Genomic DNA, 19,318 nt, shown 5'->3' on the forward strand with positions numbered 1-19,318 from the left:
GCCTGGCAAGTACAAGGACCTGGGTTTGATCCCTGGTACTCTATGACATGCCAGCCCCAGAACCCTGGGTGCATCGTGCTGGCCCCAAAACTGTAATCCCAGCACCAAGGAGGCTCAGACAGAAGGATCACTATAAGTCCGAGCTGCATAGCGGGACCCTGTATTAAAAAAAAAAAAAAACCTTTAAAAATAAAAATCAAAACACAGAAATTTCCAAAGTCTAAAAGTTTATTGTCAGAACAGCAAACTTCATAAAGACACCTTTTTAAAGTACATAGAAAATGACAAGCAAAATAAACAGAAAACTTTGACCAAAGAAAAGCAAAGATAGTACTGCTGTCGTGCACATATAGTCATTTTTTTTAATACCAAACCACACAAATGCATTAAAGAATATATGGGTTACACAACGCATGCTTTTTAACCTAAGGGAAACACACTCCAAAATACTTAGGTTTGGGGCGGGTATTTCTGCAGGTATATGGATCATTTCCTCCTAATGCAGAAAATAGAAATATTTAGATGAAAAGCAGAATGACTGTAATATCAGATTGACTTAATTTTTTATCTCCAAGAATAGAAATGTCTTATACCCCCCAAGAAGCTCAATAAGTGATCAATCAAAATACAAGACAAAAAATAAATCCTAAATTCAATTTGTGCTATCCTTACACGTGATTACCACTTTATATAGCTACATTCAAGAGGACTTTAGTTAAGATGTGTTAAAAGGAAAGAAGCCAGAAAAAAATCTTTACTATTCTATTCCAACTATGGCTGTTTTAAGCATAGAAGGTTCTATTCACTATCCTATAAGCACCAGGTTTTCTTTTTGCTGTTATGTCATACACTAGAAACTCACAGAAATGAATCCAAGGTACAGCAACCATTTCCAGCTGATGGCTAGTGGCCGATAGAGCTACTGCTAAAGGAATAGGAATAAGAGTAGGAAGAATTTCCCGTGGCATCGAAGCTTCCTCTCCGGGACCCACTGCGGGAACCAGAGCGGGAACCAGAGCGGGAACCAGAACGGGAGCCGGAGCGGGATCCTGGAGCCGAGGACATGTTATAAGGGCTGGGTAAGCCCTTGGAAGACACAGAGGCGGCTTCCAGCAGGCGCAGCCCGGTGATATCCTCCACCATGGAGCGATTCATGGCATCCTTGTAGGATATCTTTAATTTGGTCTTGGGGCAGGTCAGGATTTTGGCATAGCTGCTGGTGTCTTGCAGCCTCTGAGCGGCTCGGCCATCAATGAAGCCCTTTCTGATGGCTTCTTCTGTGCTTATCCTCCCGTGCACTTCCGGGTCAACAAGACCACCGGTGAGGAACTGGAACTCCAGGAAGCGCTGGCCGGCCTCATACGGGAGCCACTTTTCTTTCACTGCTTCTGCTGCTGACATCTTCTTCTTTCCTTTCACACCTTCAAAGCCAATGAAGGCTTTCTGAGCAGGCTTCAGCCTGGTGGCCATGTCTTGGTCAACGAGACCCTGGGCCACTGCATCCTGAAGCAACAGCTTCTGCCCAGTGGTGGGGTGGATGATGCCACCCGTGCAGGCCTGAGCCTCCAGGAGCCTCTGCCCAGTGATGCTATCGACAATGCCCCGATCTATAGCTTCTGTGATGGAGATTTTCTCCAGGTTTTCCGTGTCAAAGATAGCTGCGATAGGGCTTGATTCTTCCAGCGGGTCAGACAGAGAACTGCTCCTAATGGTTAAGTTCCTGATGCTGGATATAGTAGAAATCTTACTTACTGATTCATGGCGGGAACTGCTAAAAACATCATCGTTAACGCTACCACCCATGCTGATGCTACCACCGACACCGTTTTTCAAGGAGATCATGTCAGCAAACTGCGTGAGGCTAAGGCTGCCGGATCGGTACTGATCAAAGAACTTCTTGTCGACAAGGCCTTTATCGATAGCATCTTGAATGTCGTACTGACTGCCCGTCTTCCTGTCTACCAGGACCACTCGGGTGGAGCCATCTGACCCCGTGATAGTTATTTCTTCCCACTCACATTCCTGTTCACACAGTTCTTTGAAGGTTTCATAATCGATGAGGCCCTTCTTGTAGGCCTCCTGAACAGACATCTCCTTATTGGTTTCTGGATCAACTATGACCACTCTACGCTTCCTGAGGGTATTCTTTTGTGATGTCTGCACCTGCTTCTTCTTTTCTTTTAGGGGCAGAAGACAGAGCCCCGTTTCCTCATCCTTAATGCATCTTTCTTTCAGTTGCAGATAGGTAAGATTTTCTTCAGTGTTGGGATCAAAAAATCCTTTGGTGTCATCACTTGGATCAGAAAGAATCTCACTGAGCTCCTCATTAAAATAGCCCCTCTTGTACGCCATGTCGACTGGTAAGCGATGGCTCTCCTTGGGATCGATGATCCCACCCGTCGCAATCTGCGCTTCCAGTAAGCGGATGCCATGGCCCTTTTCGATGAGCTCCTTGTTCATGGCTTGGAACAGAGAGATGATGTTTCCAGTTTCAGGGTCATTATAACCAGTGACAGCACGTTCGGCAGAAAGGAGCTTCTCCTTGAACTCAATGCCCACCAGCCCTCGTTTGTAGGCTTCTTCCACAGGCAATCTTAAGTTGCTCACAGGATCCACTATAAAGCCAGTGGCCGCTTGGGCTTCCAGCAACTCCAGGGCAGTACCGGGACGGACTAAGCCAATTTTCATGGCTTCATAAATGCCAAGCTTCTGCTTTGTGGTCTCATTGTATATGCCTGCTATGCAGCTCGAGCCCTGGAGGAAATCCTTAATTCTCTCTCCGACCTCATCATAAGAAATCTGACCTGATTCCAGTTCATTTACAGTAGACGGCCTCAATATGCCAGAATCCACTAGCTCCGTGACAGTCACTGGCTGTCGGATTCCCTGGAAGGACATGCTTCTCTTCTGTACTGACAGCAAGAGCAGACCAGTGTGGGGCTCGATCCTGCACCGATCCCTCAGCTGCATGTAACTGACCTTCTTTTTGGTGAATGGATCCACAAAGTTCTTCTGACTATCTCGGGGATCATTCAGGGACCGATACAAATCTCTGTCAATCAGGCCACGAGCCAAGGCGACATCCTTTGGCAAGAAGACACTGTTCACAGGGTCTACTACACCCCCGGAGGCCAGCTGGGCTTCTAGCAGGCGCATTCCAGTTTCCCTGTCAATCAAATTCTTCTTGATGGCTTCTGAGACAGATACTGTCTTGCCTGAAAACGGATCATCAAAACCAGTGATGGCTTTCTCTGCTGTGTATATCTGCTGGCGGTCATCAAAGTCGATGAGGTCCCGAGCGATGGCACTGTCCACGGTCAGCTTCTCGTTCCGGTGGGGGTCAATGATCCCACCTGTAGCTGCCTGGGCCTCCAGAAGCATGACTGTGGATTCTGGAGTGATGAACTTCTTTCTCTTGGCTTCTACCAAAGAGTATTTTTCCTTGGGAGACGCAGATGCTCCAGCGATTGCTCCGGCACCCCGAAGGAAAGGCTGGATTTCGGAAGCAACCTCTTCCACCGACTTCTTCCCCTTCAGCAGTTTGTCCAAGGTGGTCTTGTCGATCAGCTGGCACTCATAGAGCTGCATTGCTGTCACCTTCTTCCTCAGCCCATCGAACACCAGCTTGGAGGAGTCAACAGTCCACTCGTACTCAGTCTGTGTCTCCCGGTGAGACCCGTATGGGCGCTGTTTGAGTTTGTCAATCTCCCTCTGTAGCCGGCAGCGTTCATTCTCCAGCTGGGACTGGGTCTCCCTGCTAGAGTCCTCCAGCTTTCGCCGGCACCTCTCTTCAATCCTCTTGATTTCGGCCTGGAGTCTTTCGATTTCACTCCGGAGGCTGTTCTTCTCTCGCTCGCTCTTTTCTCTCTCAGACTCGATCTTCCTGATGGCCTCCTCCTTGCGGGAGAACTGCGTCTTCCACTGGTTCAGGTCATTCTGGATCTGCTGCTTCTCGCTCTCCAGCCGCTGCTTCACCCTTCCCTCTGTTTCCAGTGTGGTTTTCAGGCGGCTGAGCTCCTCCTCCAGCCTCTGCAGCCGGGCCTTGTCCTGCTCCAGGACCTTGATCTTCACCAGCAGGCTCTCTCGCTCCTGCACCACCTGGGTGCACTGACTCTTTGACTCGTGAATCCTATTGGATGCCTGGGATGGCAGAAGGGAGAAATGGAGAAAAAATGTTTTGATCAGATCGTATGACTAGCACAATTCAACCTCCTTTCCTATATCTTTTTTTGTTTAACTTCTTTTTCCTTTCTGTTTTCCCTGGACATACTGATCACTTGTTATCATACAAATTTATGGAAAAAATTCTGTAAATGTATGTCGCCACTTTAGCAAGTGACTTCATACTTACTTCCTTTTCTCCATAGAGGAAACTAGAAGTTGTGGGCCTGTCTTACTCTCAGCAACATATAATGGCTTGAAAAAATATGGGGAGTTTTGTTCGACGTTATCTCCCCAACATCTCTATATCTCACCTGTTACAGCTACACTAATACTCAATAAAGCAACACAAATATACCGATACATGCACACACCCACCCAGCCCCACACAAATATTGTCCATAAAGGTCACACATATTAGAAGTTAAAGGAAGTTATTCTTACATTAGGGGTTAAAGGAAAGCTCCAAGAAAAAGATTAGGAGCACAGTCAAAAGAACAGAATAATGCAGGCAGAAAAGTCAAGTGTGCTAGAAAGAAAAGGTGATCTCGAGATCACATAGATAAATGCTTTAATATGGCTTTCATCAAGGAAAGTTGGAATTAAACATGCACATCCTATTATGTGCATGTATCAATTCCCACAAGGAATGTAAACATAATGCTCTACAAATACATACTAAATGAATAAATAAGTTTAATTTTGACCCAGAAAAGTACATCCCAACTCACTAAGGATGACCCTCCATTTTATCTCAAATTGATTGATTTTAAAATTTTTCGCAGCTAGGATTAAACCCAAGACCCTGTGTATGCTGAACACACTCTACCCAAGCCACACTCTAGCTAAGAAGTATCTTCCAGAAAGGAGAGTGGAACATTCAGAGAGGTGATCTTAAATGTTATGTGCATGCAGAGCTAAACACAGGCTCCACGTGCAGCACTAAACACAGGCTCCACAGACTGGAATTTGATTCAGTCATAGGACAGAAGAGCAAACAGCTCTGCAATTATTTTAAAGCAGTTATCCGCCTTAGGACAGTGGTAGCTGAGCAGTGTTGTAAGTAGCAAGAGAACAGTTCAGAACAGATGGAAATGCAGTGAGCTATCTGAGAAACAGTGAAGCTGGGATCAAATATTTGTGAATACCTCTAAAGCCTGCTTTTGGAATTTCTCAATTTCCTGTCTCAAATTTTCCCTCTCTCTCTGTAAATCATTAATCAGGCCCTGCAGTTCCAGGGTCCGGTTGTTGCTCATCTGCAGCTGGTTCCTCAGTTCGCAGATGGCGGCGTTTTTGTCGTGATCCTCCTCACTCCGGCCCCTCCTCAGGTCGTCGTACTCCAGCCTCAAGTTCCGCAGCTCCTCCTCCAGCATCAGGTGCTCCTTCGTCAGGTTCTCCGTGAGAGACTGCAGCCTCTCAATCTCTATTTTGCTTTCGTTGAGACTTCTGCTTTTATCTTCTATGGCCTTCTGGAAATGCTCATTCCTCAAGTGAGCCTGTTTGACATTGTCTTGCTCCTGGAGCAGCTGCCGCCTTAGGGCCTCCACCTCCGAGGAGAGCCTCCTCAGGTCCTCCTGGGTCCTCTGCTTGTCCCTCAGGTGCCCCTCCAGCACATCCCTCTGCTGCCGGAGATCATCCTCACTCTTCTTCTTCACGATGGATGCCTGCTCCAGCTGCTGGGTCAGGCTGGTGATTTTGATGGACTGCTCTTTCAGAGACCTCCTCATGCCCTCCAGCTCCTCTTCGAGCTTCTTCCTCTTGGAAGAGTCTTCGCAGGCCGTCCTCTTCAGCCGACTCAGCTCCTCTTCCACTTTCTGCTTCTGCAACTGCAGCTCCTTGAGGGAGCTCTGGAACCGTGCAATGTCCTGATCCTTCACGGTCCTCTCCTGAGAAATCCTCTCATAGTCAATCCTCAGGCGTGTCAGCTCTTGCTCCTGACCCTTGAACTTACTGATGGTGTCAGTGGCGCTGCTGTTGGCTTTCTGCAGGTCATACTGGACCCTTTCCAGTCTCGCATTTTCATCTTCCAGGCATTTCCGTTCACTGGTTTCTTTCTCTACCAGTTGCTTTAACCTTTCTATCTCCCTGTTTTTATCCTGGATAGTCTTGGCAGCATCATCAAGGGACTGCTTGTACCGCACGCTCTCTTCCGTGCGCATCTGAGTGACCTGTCTCAGCTCGATCTCCAACTGCTGTTTCCTCTGCGACATCTCCGAGCCGGTGGCCTTGTGCAGTTGGATGTTCTCCTCAACCCTCTTGAGATTCTCGGTGGTCTGGGCTAGCGTATTCTTTAGCCTCTTGATCTCTTCACACAAGCTCCTGTTTTCCCTGGTGAGATTGTCGATCTGGGCTCGGTAGCCGCTTGTGTCCTCTTCCTTCTGCATTGTGAGCTGATGGATGGTGGTCTTGGTGATGTTGATCTCCGTCTCAAACTGGTTCCTTAAGCTAATGATCTCCTCATCGTAACTGTTTCTTACCTTACTCAGTTCATTTTCATATTCCCAGCGGCGCTTGGCCTCCTCCTGAAACTCAGCCTTGAGTCTTTCGATCTCCTTGTTTTTGTCCTGAATGGTCTTCGCAGCCTCCTCCAGGGACTGTTTGTGTCTTGTGTTATCCTCCGAGCGCTGCTGGATAACCTGCTTAAGTTCAATCTCCAGGTGTTGCTTCTTTTGCATGATCTCAGAGCCACAGGCTTTCTGCTGAAGGGCATTTTCCTCAGCCCGCCTTCGCTGCTCAGTGGCCTGCAAGATGCTGTCATTGAGCCTGACAATCTCATCCTTCAGATCTCGGTTCTCCCTTGAGAGTCTATCAAGCTGGTTTCTAAGGCTTTTGGAATCATCCTCTTTCTGCATGGATATCTCCTTGATGGTGGTCTTCGTAATGTTAATCTCTGTTTCATACTTGTTCCTTAAATTACTCATCTCCTCATTATAGTGGTTTCTTACCTTTGCCAGCTCATTTTCATATTCCCTCTTGCGGGCGCCCTCCTCCTGCAGCAGAACCTTCAGCCTTTCTATCTCGTACTCCTTCTCCTTGATGGCTTTCTCAGACTCTAGTTTCTGCCACCCCAGGCTCTCCTTTTCACTCTGTCTGGCTTTCTGCAGCTGGTCATAGTCATTCTTCTGTTGGTCGAATCTGTCTTCCACAGACTTTCTTCTTCTCTTCTCGTCTTCGATCTCGTACGTCAGCCTGGTGATCTTCTCATTGAGCTCTTTTATTTGGGTGTAGCACTTGTCTAGATTCTGCTTCGCAGACTTCCCATCCAGCTCCGCTTGTCTCTTCAGCTCCTCCAGGCTAGAGAGCTTCGCCTTGAACTGGGAACATTCTGCCTGGTATTTCTGCAGGTTCTGATCCAGGAATTTGTTCTTGTTGCAGTTTTCTGAGTTGGCATCTCGGGCCAGTCTGAGCTCCTCTTCCAAAACTTCAATCTTGGTATTTTTCAGCTGTGGACATGAAATCAAAAATTATATTTAAAGAAGGCACTCCACACCACAAGAAACAAACAATACTTTCCCCCTCCTCCAGTGAGGTAGGTTTTTCTTCTTTGTACATCCAGATGAACATCATACCCACACGCTCCCATTCATACGCGTGTACACACACACACATACACACACACGCACGCACGCACAGAGTGAAATGAAGCAAAAACTACTACACAAAAATTTAAGAAATCCAGATTCTCATCACAATTCTTCCACCAGCTGCTTGTGTGATCTTAGTACATGGTCATTGTAAACCTCAGCTTCCTAAACTATAAAATGAAGTAATTTCTTTCAAGATGAAAAGCTTGTGGCTTCCTATGTGTCCTTCCTTTTATCTGAAGGTATAAAATTTCCACATGAATTCTAAGATTAGAAAGGAATAGTATATCCCTTACGTGAAAGATTCGAATCCAGCTAGTCTAGGCTATGTTTATACAAATTTTACATAAAGGAGTGAAAGAAATTCCTTAACCAAACACTAAATGAAATGACTGCTTTTTGCAAAGCAAAGTGGCTGCAATTTTGCAAGTGTTCCTTATGCTCATTTAACACAGGACTCATTCCAAACATATAAACAAATGATATTATATTGAACATTTAGAGGAAATGCCATAAGTAAATTACCTTTAAGTCCTCCAAACTCTTCAGCATTTCACTTAAGAATCTATAATAGTCTCCAGATCGTGTGAGCAGTTCTATGTACCGAGCATGAATGTCTGCAGCCTTAGAGGAAAAGAAGAAAAGAAAAGAATGATGTCATTTTTAAAGATTTTTTTAACTTTCATTGTACCTGTTTATAGTACGTAATGATTACGTGCACTGTAGGGAACAGGGACATGTACAGAACACATTTCTTTGTTTTCCCTTTCCCTCCAGCCCCTGAATATAATTTTTTAAATGCTTCATTTTGTTTTCTACAAAAGTAAAATAGTGCCATTATGATTTAAAAATTAAATTCCCTTTCTTTCATATTAGCTGGTTCCAAAATCTAGAAGCATAGTAAATCAGAGGGATAAAAACATCTGTATTCTGTCAGTAGCATGCCAAGTTCTTCCCTCTAAGCCATCTGATTGTTGATATTCTTTGAACTCTTTTGGGAAAAGCTGGCTTTCAGAAATCTATCATATAACTTCCACTTTTTAGAAGTTTCCCTCACCCAGTCCAGAGCTTTAAGTCCAATCTCATAGATTTTTTTTTTTTTTTTTTTTTTTTTTTCGGAATCAGGGATTGAACTCAGGCCTTTGCACTTGCCAGGCAAGTGCTTATTCTACTGAGCCATCTCCCCTGCCCCATTTAAGTCCAATCTCTATAAAGACTCTAGATTACTAATGACACACTGCGGATTCTAGCAATCCCCTCCAAAACTATGTCACATACTGAGGCCCACATGAGAAAGAGTATTACCTGCTGTTGACCCTTTTTGAGTGGCTACCCTAACACAGGGGTGAATTCAGGGATGGTGGAGACTCAGGCAGGAAGCAGGGGAGAGAGGAGACATACAACGACATATCTACCTCTTGTAGAATCACCCCCGACGGGGACTGAACCATGGTTCTCTTGATAGGAATGTTCAGTAGCGTTTCCAACCCAGAGGTGTACGATGCCAGCTGGAGTTCATAGTCCTGCAGAATAAAGTTTAAGAAAAACATTTTTTTTTCCCATGCTAGGAATCAAACTTAGGACTTTACACATAGTAGGAAAGCACCTTACCACTCAGCTACACTCTCAGCCCTTAGAAAAAACTCAGTGGACTTAAAATGAGTCATGAATGGCTCGATTCCAGTTTTAAATAATAAAATTATTTCTGATAACCAATCCTAAAAGCTGGACTGTGCCAGTGTCCAGGCAACGAATGTTATTAAACCAACCATGTATGTCTTCACAAGCTAACTGGAAAACTTTGCATAAGACACCGGTCTATCCCATTCCCATGGATGTTGCCAATGTACTTTGAATTCATTAATGGGTAACAAACTTTTACGGCGTTCAGGAGCAACTAACTATACAAAAGCCATAATCACCATCCTCAAGGACTTGATTATGTTAAAAACAAGTCAGCAAATGTGTATCAGGAAACACGTCATTCTTAGTGAACCCAACATACCTTGATTGAATTTGCACAGAGCTCAGCAATCTTCTGCACTTCTTCTGACTTATCTCGTTTGCCAGATATTTCATTATGCAAGTTCTATACAAAGAATAAGTTATTTACAAATGGCAAAGTATACAGATATTTTTATTTTTTTTAAATATTTATTTATTTTTATTTATTACATTTATTTATTGTGTGTGTGTGTGGCCAGCTCAGCCCACCAGGGGGCGGGTCTGGCTGGCATGTGGTGCTGGGGATCGAACCGCGGTCCCTGTGCTTTGCCAAGCTTGTTTCAAGTAGGTGCTTTAGACCACTGAGCCATCTCTCGGGGATTGAACTCAGGCCCTTGCACTTCCCAGGGAAGCGCTTATTCCACTGAGCTATCTCCCCGGCCTAGATATTTTTAAACAAATGCTGTTTCACTTTTACTTGGTGATTCTTTCTTTGTTCTCTTTCTGTACTGATCTTGTATTTTCCAGTTAGCACTACTTTTTGGTCTTATCACTTTAGTTTATAAACATACTTTACTATAATGGAATAAATATTATTACATGATTTTTATGTTCATATTGCATTTCTTTCGGTTGCTTTTCCTATGGGTGTTCCTTAAGCATTCACAAAGCAGATTCATTAGATGAAACATTACTTGCTGCCCTGATGACCAGAATTGACAACCAATTAATCCCAAAACAGCAATGGAAGGACAAGTTGACTTATACCTTCTGCTCATTTAAAAACCGCATAACTGTGTTGGAATCTCCAAACTTCATGGACTCTAAGGAATCCTGCCGGCGCTTGGCATCATACAGCCACTTGCAGAAATTCTGATAATTATCACGATAATTCCTCAGCTGTTTAATTTGTTTCTCCAGGTCCCACAGTCTAGAAGAAACGGATATTAAAACACTATTATTGGTTCCCAAAATATGTAACATACTGGGTCATATCCAACAATTTTGCTTGGTGTATATCCCAAGAACTGAAATCATGAAAAACTGAAGCAGCATTTTTCATCAGATCTAAAACTTGGAGCCAATCTAAACAGCCATCAAACAATGAAAAGTTAAAAAAAAAAAAAAAAAATGTGGTGCTGGACTGGCAAGATAGCTCCGGAGACTAAGTGCCTGCTTAGGTGAGCACAGGACCGGTGTTCAATCCTTGGTACCACATGCTGCACCGGCCCTGCCCCTTGGGTGTACTAAGCCAGCCACTGAGACTGCGCATGGTGGTGCATGCCTATAATCCCAGAACTGGGGAGGCTAAAAACAGGAGGAACACTACGAGTCCAAGCTGAGTAGCAACATCCTGCACCAAATGCCTTAAAAAATAAAATAAAGTGGCACAAACAACTGAATGCTATCCACACAGAGAAAATTAAGTGCTAAAACATGCTACGATCTGGATGAACTTGGGAATGTCATGCTACATGATAAGCTAGTCACCGAAGGCCACACAGTACAGTTCCTATTATATAAAATTCCCAGGATAGGAAAATCTACAGAAAGCGAATTGGTTACTCTCTAGGGCTGAGCAGTTGGCTATCATTGGGCATGATGAGATTTCATTTGGGTAATGAAAATGTTCAATGCTCAGAGGGCAGGGCTGGGGACGTGGCTCAGCAGCACAGCCTCCACGCAGAGCCCTGCATTCCATGTCCAGTGCTACCAGAAGACCCAAAACCACAACAGTAAAAACCCTAAGGTTATAGTGATGGTTAAACAAGTCTGACAACATTAAAATCCACTGAACTGTAATCTTTTGAACTTCTGATTGCTTGGTGTGCCAGATATTTCATTATACAAATTTTATACAAAGAATTGTGTGATTTGTCTGCTACAGCTTGCTTGGTACACACCCCTGAGAACTGAAATCATGTATATTCATAGCAGCATTTTTCACCAGATCAAAGACATTTTTAAAAGCACTACTGGTAAACTGGACTAGAAGCAAGGCAAGGCAGGAGAGACTTTCATTTTCACTTACAGTCATGTAACCTAGGAAAAAACCTCAATAAACCCTTCAGCCTCTCTTATGTTTAGCTGATTTTAAAAATAATTTTGCTCACAGAGAGCACACTGGCCAAGCAATGGCTGTGACTAATCCACATGGCTGACACTGACAAAGGTTCTACAATCTGAGGTACAGGATCTCAGGATAAATCCTGAGGGGATTTCACTGACCTTATCAGACCCAAAAGCTCTTGTTGCATAGGTCCTGCTTTAGCTTGATCTTAACCATCCAGCAGAAAAGCATAAAAACGAAATATAAGAAGTAAAGCCATGCTGTTATGTTGAGCTGTAGGGGACTCAGGTCAACAATTTCTGACACTGCCAGTTAAGCAGAAGACCCAATACTATTATGGGCTACTGGACGCTTTTAGAATATTTTGCTGAGTTCACACACCTATAATATTCAAATAACGGAACTTAACAAAAAAAGCGTATACAGACGATTGTTATCTGTGTATTCAAAGTGGTTTGGATAGATATATAGTTACATTCTCTTAATGAATAAAGGGATCTGTTCTAATAGTGTTTGTAAATAGGATATCATGTCTGCATCTTGTACAGCAATTAACCACTAGGAAGAATGTATGCAATGTGTCAATTATTGAAACTGTCCTACCAATTTGATTTGAAACTGTCTCATTGCTATTTATCAATACAATTATGAGAAAAAATAATAATAATAATAATTTTGCAGGCCACATGACATGACTGACTGAAGTCTTCTAACAGTTACAACTGCTGCCTACTCACCATCTCTCCCCTGTTCTCCAGGGAAAGATGCCTTTGTGTCCACAGTGAGTATAATAATTACCTTAGCTGTTCCTGAGAAAAGGCACAAAAAAGACACCAGTCGTAGAACTCACTACTACTCAGTAATTTGTCTTAGTGAATTTTCTAAATGCTCAGCATTATTACATTTAGTCCTGCTGTTATGTATCAGATGTCAAGATTTATCAAAGAAAACTACAGACCAGATCTACTGGTTTTCAGATAACATCTAAGTGTGGACCAAGGATTTAAGAATCTCAGTCTTTCATTAAAAGTAGAATAATGTTTAACTTGCAGGGAATCGATGTGTTTATCTAAGGAAGCACAGGCGATCTCTTCACAAGGACGTTCCACCTCACAGACAATCCGAAGAAGAGAAAGGACAGCACAGACTCTCGGCACTGGGAAGTCAACTCAGCACACAGACTCCCTGCACATGTCCCTGCCTTCCTTCTCCTCCCCGTCAATGCCCCTTGCACCTGAGAACCCTAAAATGGAGCTCTGAGGACAACGGCCCCAGCTGCAATCTTTGGTTTACAACTAAGTCTCTCTCCTTGCCCCAGTGATTTGGCCTTTTCAAGGGGTGAGTAAACCAACTTGGTTGAGTTATAGTAAAGAACTTTTTTGGCCTAAGGTTTAATTTTCCCAGATTTTTGGAGAACACTCACCAAAGCAGCTTCTTTCAACAGTCATAACAGAAGCTTAGAGGGCAGATTAAATGATTTGCTGTTTCTCTAAGACCCTGGCTACTGGGACAAACCCATTCTGCCACAAAGCTGCCTACAGACAGTCTAAGAAAAGGAGCACCAATTAGCCTTAACTTCCACATCAAATGGTAGATTTCTATCATGACCACTTCCAGTGGTCAAAATCATTGTCCCCTTGAACCATCAAATGGGGTAAAGTGGTGAAGGAAGCCAGCTCACCTGAAATCTATCTGTTTGTCTATTTTCTGCCAGCGATCTGTCAGCTGGGTGACTTTGTCACTGAACTTGCCCAGATCCAGGTCATAAAGCGGATACTGCTGGGAAGTCTGGGAGTGGATCTGCTGGGCTTTGTGCAGTTCCGCCTTCATGGTGGCCAGCAAGGACTTCTTCAAATTCAAGTCATTTTTTATTTTCTGCAAGAGTCAAAAAGAAAAAGAGAAAGAAAGAAAGAAAGAAAGAAAGAAAGAAAGAAAGAAAGAAAGAAAAAAGGAGCACAAGTCAATCTCTTCACCCAAGTATGCCCACTGTATGTTGCTAAATTTTTTTTAAAAATCAGAGGTTCAGGGATGTTGTTCAGAGGTAGAACATGGTCCTAGTATGCACAAGGCCCTGAGTCCAATCCTTAGGTTGTAGAAGAAAAATGGTTTACAAAACCATCTAGAACACTCAGAACGTCAGTGAAAACTCAGAAAAATATGTTTACTCAATTATAATTTCTCAGTATTTGTTCCAGGGGTCTAACTCCCTGTGATACCCAGTTAAAAAAGATCCAATGTGTCAATTAAGTAGAAAAACAAATGCTAAATATCATGCACCATTCATGAATAATTTTGGGGGGGGGCGGAAAGGTCTCCTGGGTGTTCAGGGTCTCACTACTATAACTGACTCAGGGATCTGCCTGTTTACAGCCTCCCAAGAGCTGGGATTACAGGCACACGCCACCACACTCAGTCTCATTTGCCATCTCCATGCGCCCCAGGGGTGCAGGGCCAGCATGGCAGGCCCAGGGATCGAACCCCGGGCCCCTGCACCTGCTTGCAGACACTTTAATCCGCTGAGCTATTTGGCCGGCTCTATGAATAATTCTAATGCCTATAAATATCTTGAAGTTTCTAAGACATTCCATGGTAAAGAAATCAGTGTAAGCATCTCCCAAACTAACCCCAGCCCAAAATTACTTTCTCACAGCGTCTCTCAGTGCCTCTCAGCATGCCTAACACCCGAAGACAGTTTCAGAGATAACAGGTGTCAACCACGTGCAGCCCTGAAAGTCAGTGGTCATCAAAACTCAGCAAACCCACAGCATAGGTTTCAGTTCACTCTACTACCTGAACACTGATTGGTCAATTGTAACAAATGTGCCTCACAAATGTAAGATGTTAGTAAGAGCACAAACTAGGTGGAGGGATAGGGATTCTGCACTGTCATGGTACTTTCTGTGCGTATCTCTATCTTCTAAAAATAAACTGTTTTTTCAAAAATTATCCAGAACAACAGAAAAGCCTACTCGGGAAAGCATCCTGAGGCGTGGTCAGGGGAATCCAAGGCCTGCTCTACTTCCTGTCAAGTCCGCGTGCATTACCTTCAGCCCGCAGCGGTAAGCTTCCACCTTATCAAGGTCCAGGCAAACAGTTTCCTCCTCGGTGAGCCTAGCTTCGTAAACCTTCAGCATGTCTTCAGTCTGCAGGATGGCCTGGAGGAGCGCTCTCACCGTGCACAAGCTACAAAGAGCAAGAGAAGCCAACGAAATCGCCAGAGACGTAATTATGAGGTGAATGTGTTGCTCTTGGCACCATTCATAAGAAAGAACAATGTTAACACAAATAAAATGTATTTTGCTCATTTTATAAGCTGTGAGAACAATATATTTTTTGCTCAGTCATGGCCCTAGAGAATGCAGTATTTGTAGTTCTAAGATACATGAGAACAGCTGTGAGATTTCAGAGCAGTGGAGCTAATGCCCTAGGCTTGAGGATGCTCTCACCAAACCACACAAGAGTGTAAGTAAATCTAATTTAAGAAAAAAAGATTCCACAAGGCAAGGGCTCTAAGAAGCCCAACACATTTATTTATTTATTTATTTATTTATTTATTTATTTTATACTTTTTTTTTCTTTTCAAAGTTTTATTGATAAACATATAGCAATGAGACAGTTTCAAATCAAATCGAAAGTACAGTTTCAACAAATAATACACTGCATATATTCTTCTTAGTGGTTAATTGCTGTACAAGATGCAGACTTGTGATCCTACTTACAAACACCATTAGAAAAAATCATTCTATTCATTAAGAGAATGCAACTATATATCTATCCCAACCACTTTGAATACACAGATAAGCCCAACACATTTAGCACATGAAATCTGACAACAATGAAGCTCAGAAAAAGCAAAATACCTTTGATAGTAATAGCTGTGCTTACCTATTTAAGTAGCCATCTGTAACACCATTGATATTTTCCAGCTTCTGGAACAGGCCAAATACCTCGTTCTGCAAGTAGCAGTACTTCTCAGAACCTCTGAAGTTAGCCAGCATGTCTTTAAGCTGGTTGAGCACTTCCGCGATCGTTTGTGAATCATTCTGCACACTCTGTCAAAAAAAAAAAAAAAAAGGAGGCAATGAAAAGAAAAAGAAAGGGAAAAAAAAGGAGGAAAGCCCTTTTGATTACTTTTTCCCATGTATACATAAGGTACACAATATGCTGCTTTGAGATACATCTGTAAAATGATTACTCTGGGTAAATAAATTACTATGTTCATCACATCCCACAGCCATACTTGTGCTTGTGTGTGTGTGTGTGTGTGTGTGTGTGCGCATGTATAAGAGCATCTCAGATGTACCCTCTTGATAACTCTGCAAAATGCTCACGCTGTTACCTAGAGTCCTGCTGCTACATAGCAGATGTCAAGACCTACCAAAGAAAACACGAGGCTGGGCCTTCCTGACCTGCATCGGCCCACTCCCTCCCTTGCCCCACCCTTGGTAACTATTGTTCTACTCTCTATTTCTGTGAGTTTGACTCTTTTTCAGATTCCGCATAGAACTCCAATTATGCAGTGCTTATCTTTCTGTGTCTAGCTTATTTCACTCGGCATAATGTCCCCCAGTTTTAGCCCGACTGCTGCAATTTCCAGAATTATTTTCTTTTCTAAAGGTTGAATGATATTCCACTGTGTCCCAGTGTGTGTATAAGCCACATTTTGGAGAACTGTGTTCCTGCAGTGACTTGTATTCTACACTGAAGCTATGTGATCCTTCTGATTATTTTTGCCTTTGATTAGTCTGTAAGGTATAAGGAATGGATTATTATTTTCCCTATGAATATGTTTGTCATAAGACAGAACTTCCTTTTCCTTTTCTTTTTTTTTTTTTTCTTTTAGGGAAGGCTCTACAGGGTGTTCAAGGTCTCACTACTAGATTGGATTCATAGTGATCCACCTGTTCAAAGCCTCCCAAGAGCTGGAATTACAGGCACGCGCCACCACGCCCAGTCCAAGACAGAACTTTCAAGAAAATTGCAACATCTTTAAAACACCCCTTGACCATGTATTTGTAGATATAATTCTGGACCCATCGATTTATTTATGTACTTACCTCTAACCATATAAACCAGGAGGCTATTACTCATTTGCAGATGACTCTAAAGATACACGTCAGTGAAGTCTGGCACAACGTGGATGGATGCCTACCTTGAGCTCATTGATTTTCACAGTGATGTGGTGCGTGGACGGCTGGTCTGCCAGCAGGAGGTTCTTGAGGGTCATCCTGCCCTCGCAGTGCTCTACCTGCCTGCGAACCTTCTGGAGCTCCATCAACAACCACGTCTCTTGCTTGTCATTTTCTCTGGTGGTTTCAATCATTTTATTATGATTGACGTCTTGGCAGGAGCCAACATGAGTGATTTCAGTTTTGGTTACTGTAACAATGAAGAGCAGAAAAGTCACAGAGTTTGTCACTAGTGGAGACACTAGCCCGCCAAAAACATCCATATTGCACAAAAGTAGGCCTCATTTTTGATTTCACCTGCTATGGTTTGGACATAGCTTTCGTGCAGACATTCATGTGCTAGAAAATGCATTCCTAACATAGCGCTGTGTAGGTGGGGGACCCGGTAGGAGATGATCAGGTCGCGAGGGCAGCACTCTTGGAAAGGACCAATGTCCCTCGCCTGCGGGGGGCTTAGTCTCTACAGGCTGGATTAATTCCAAGGAGGGTGGCTGCTCTAACATGAGCGAGGCCCTCTGCACACGGCCATCTCTTCCTGCTTCTCCACCATGCCGAGTGCAGCCAAGAGTCCAGGGTCTGTTTGGACTTTGCAGCCACCGGAACCTTAGCTAAATTCACCTCTTTTCTTTACTAATTACCCAGCTGCAGGTGTTCTGTTACAGCAGCACAGAAGAAGACTGAGGCAACATTTTTCAAAGAAATGCTTCTCCAACTACTTTTATATACAAATGACCTTCTAAAATCACGTAAGGTAGATATAAAGAGAAGGATGTCTCGGCTGACCTGTCTGGTGCTGCGGGTGACCAGGAAGCTGGATGACCAGGGTCTGGTAATGCTTCTGCGCATCTGTGAACTGAGACTGCATTTTCCGCTTGTCATCGTCACCAAACATCTCAGAGCCCTGGCTGTTTCTGATGAACTCTTGGTAATGTAGCTCAAGATCAGATATGGTCTTCATGTAATCTTCCTGCCGCATGGTTTTCAGCTGCGAGTCAGGCAGACCAAGGACATCAGAAGGAGCAATGGCTCATTTGTGACTCCCCACCCCCACCCCCAGCCAGTGCCACTGAGAAGTGCTGGGGCCGGGGAGATGGCTCAGTGGAATAAGTGCTTCCCTGGCAAGCGCAAGGACCTGAGTTCAATCCCCGGTTCCACCAAAAAAAAAAAACAAAACTGAGAAGCGTTGGCTTAAAAAGGTCTTTCCTGGGCCAGCCAAATAGCTCACGGGAGGCTGAGGTAGGAGGATTACAAGTTGAGGCCCCACACAGACAACTTAGCAAATTAGCAAGACTTTGTCTCAAAATTACAAAATAAAAATTTAAAAAAGGTTGAACAGGTAGTGTAGCTAGGCCCTAGGCTTAGGCTGCCAAAATTAATCTTTCAGGCTTTCATCAGTGTTATAGGAGTCAATGTCTGCTTTTCCTACAGCACTTGATTCTTCAGTCAAAATATTACCCAGAAGCCCCAAATGTAAAGCATAGCGTGGGAAAACTGCTCTAACTAGAAACAGAAGAGGGGGCCAGGGACCCCAAAACTGACCCATCCTGGGCCCTTCTCACTCAAGCCCAGGATGCACTCCCCCTAGGCTTCTTCAGACCACAATTTAAAACCACTGATTCAGAGAACAAATGCCTTTTCTGTTCTCCCACAAATCCTGCTTTCTTTGGGGTTCTCCAGTGAGTTGTTTATGCCCTAATCTTCTGCGATGGCTGAGGGGCACAGGATCTAGACTATCACAGGCCCCGCTGTCTTTTCCATCAGGACTTCCGGCTTGTCCCATCAGTCCCACTAGGGCTCCTGTCTGTCTCATGACGAGCCACATGCTCATTCCTTCTGTTCTTCGGGGTTTCAGCCCCCAGTGGTAGGATTCCAACCCAGGCCTTAAATGTACTAGGCGAGCCCTCCTCTCCTGGGCTACACTGCCAGCCTCCGCCATCCGATGTTAGAGAGACCAGAGCCTCTGTGGGAAGCTGAGTCTCTACATGGGAGGAGGCAGTGACTGCCTGCCGCAAGGCTCGCCCAGCAGCATCGGGCACCACAGGCAGCCCCTGGGCACAGTACATACCTTGGCAATGGTCATGGCCCGGATCTTCTCAATGTCAATCATGCAGTAGTGCCAGGACACCAGGCTCTTCATGTTGATGTACAGCTGGTTCCACAGAGCCAGGATGGCTTCGTAGTACTGCTCAATCCTGGGAGGTGCAGAGGGAGGCCAAGCTTACACTTCAGCCCAAACAGGAAGCCCCGATATGCTAACACAACTGCATGAAAAACTCCCTGAAGGAGGAACTGGTACATGTGTTGTTTTTAAAACTGTCTCAATATTTCAATGGATTTAGACTACACTAGTCTCCAAAAATCCATTTGCA

The 19,318-nt window shown here is 44.1% G+C and overlaps 1 protein-coding gene across 3 annotated transcripts in view; it reads right to left on the reverse strand.

Annotated features, from left to right (window-relative positions):
• Nucleotides 1-210: 210 nt before the first annotated feature.
• Dsp (desmoplakin) overlaps nucleotides 211-19,318 on the reverse strand; it is a 48,918-nt gene continuing 29,810 nt past the window's right edge. For 2 of the 3 annotated variants that reach the window (XM_004628377.3, XM_023712150.1), the window contains exons 13-24: nucleotides 19,015-19,141; nucleotides 17,733-17,934; nucleotides 16,913-17,139; nucleotides 15,646-15,812; nucleotides 14,805-14,943; nucleotides 13,442-13,635; nucleotides 10,458-10,620; nucleotides 9,751-9,834; nucleotides 9,161-9,268; nucleotides 8,271-8,369; nucleotides 5,310-7,604; nucleotides 211-4,140 (exon numbers count right to left, since the gene is read on the reverse strand). In XM_004628377.3, the coding sequence (XP_004628434.1) occupies nucleotides 904-4,140; nucleotides 5,310-7,604; nucleotides 8,271-8,369; nucleotides 9,161-9,268; nucleotides 9,751-9,834; nucleotides 10,458-10,620; nucleotides 13,442-13,635; nucleotides 14,805-14,943; nucleotides 15,646-15,812; nucleotides 16,913-17,139; nucleotides 17,733-17,934; nucleotides 19,015-19,141 (7,042 nt within the window). In that variant the 3' untranslated portion in view covers nucleotides 211-903. The remainder of the gene's footprint in view (nucleotides 4,141-5,309; nucleotides 7,605-8,270; nucleotides 8,370-9,160; nucleotides 9,269-9,750; nucleotides 9,835-10,457; nucleotides 10,621-13,441; nucleotides 13,636-14,804; nucleotides 14,944-15,645; nucleotides 15,813-16,912; nucleotides 17,140-17,732; nucleotides 17,935-19,014; nucleotides 19,142-19,318) is intronic. The other variant, XM_004628378.2, reaches the window with a different exon arrangement.

This window comes from Octodon degus, unplaced genomic scaffold (assembly GCF_000260255.1).
Source record: "Octodon degus isolate 3935 unplaced genomic scaffold, OctDeg1.0 scaffold00023, whole genome shotgun sequence".
NCBI classification, from domain to species: domain Eukaryota; kingdom Metazoa; phylum Chordata; class Mammalia; order Rodentia; family Octodontidae; genus Octodon; species Octodon degus.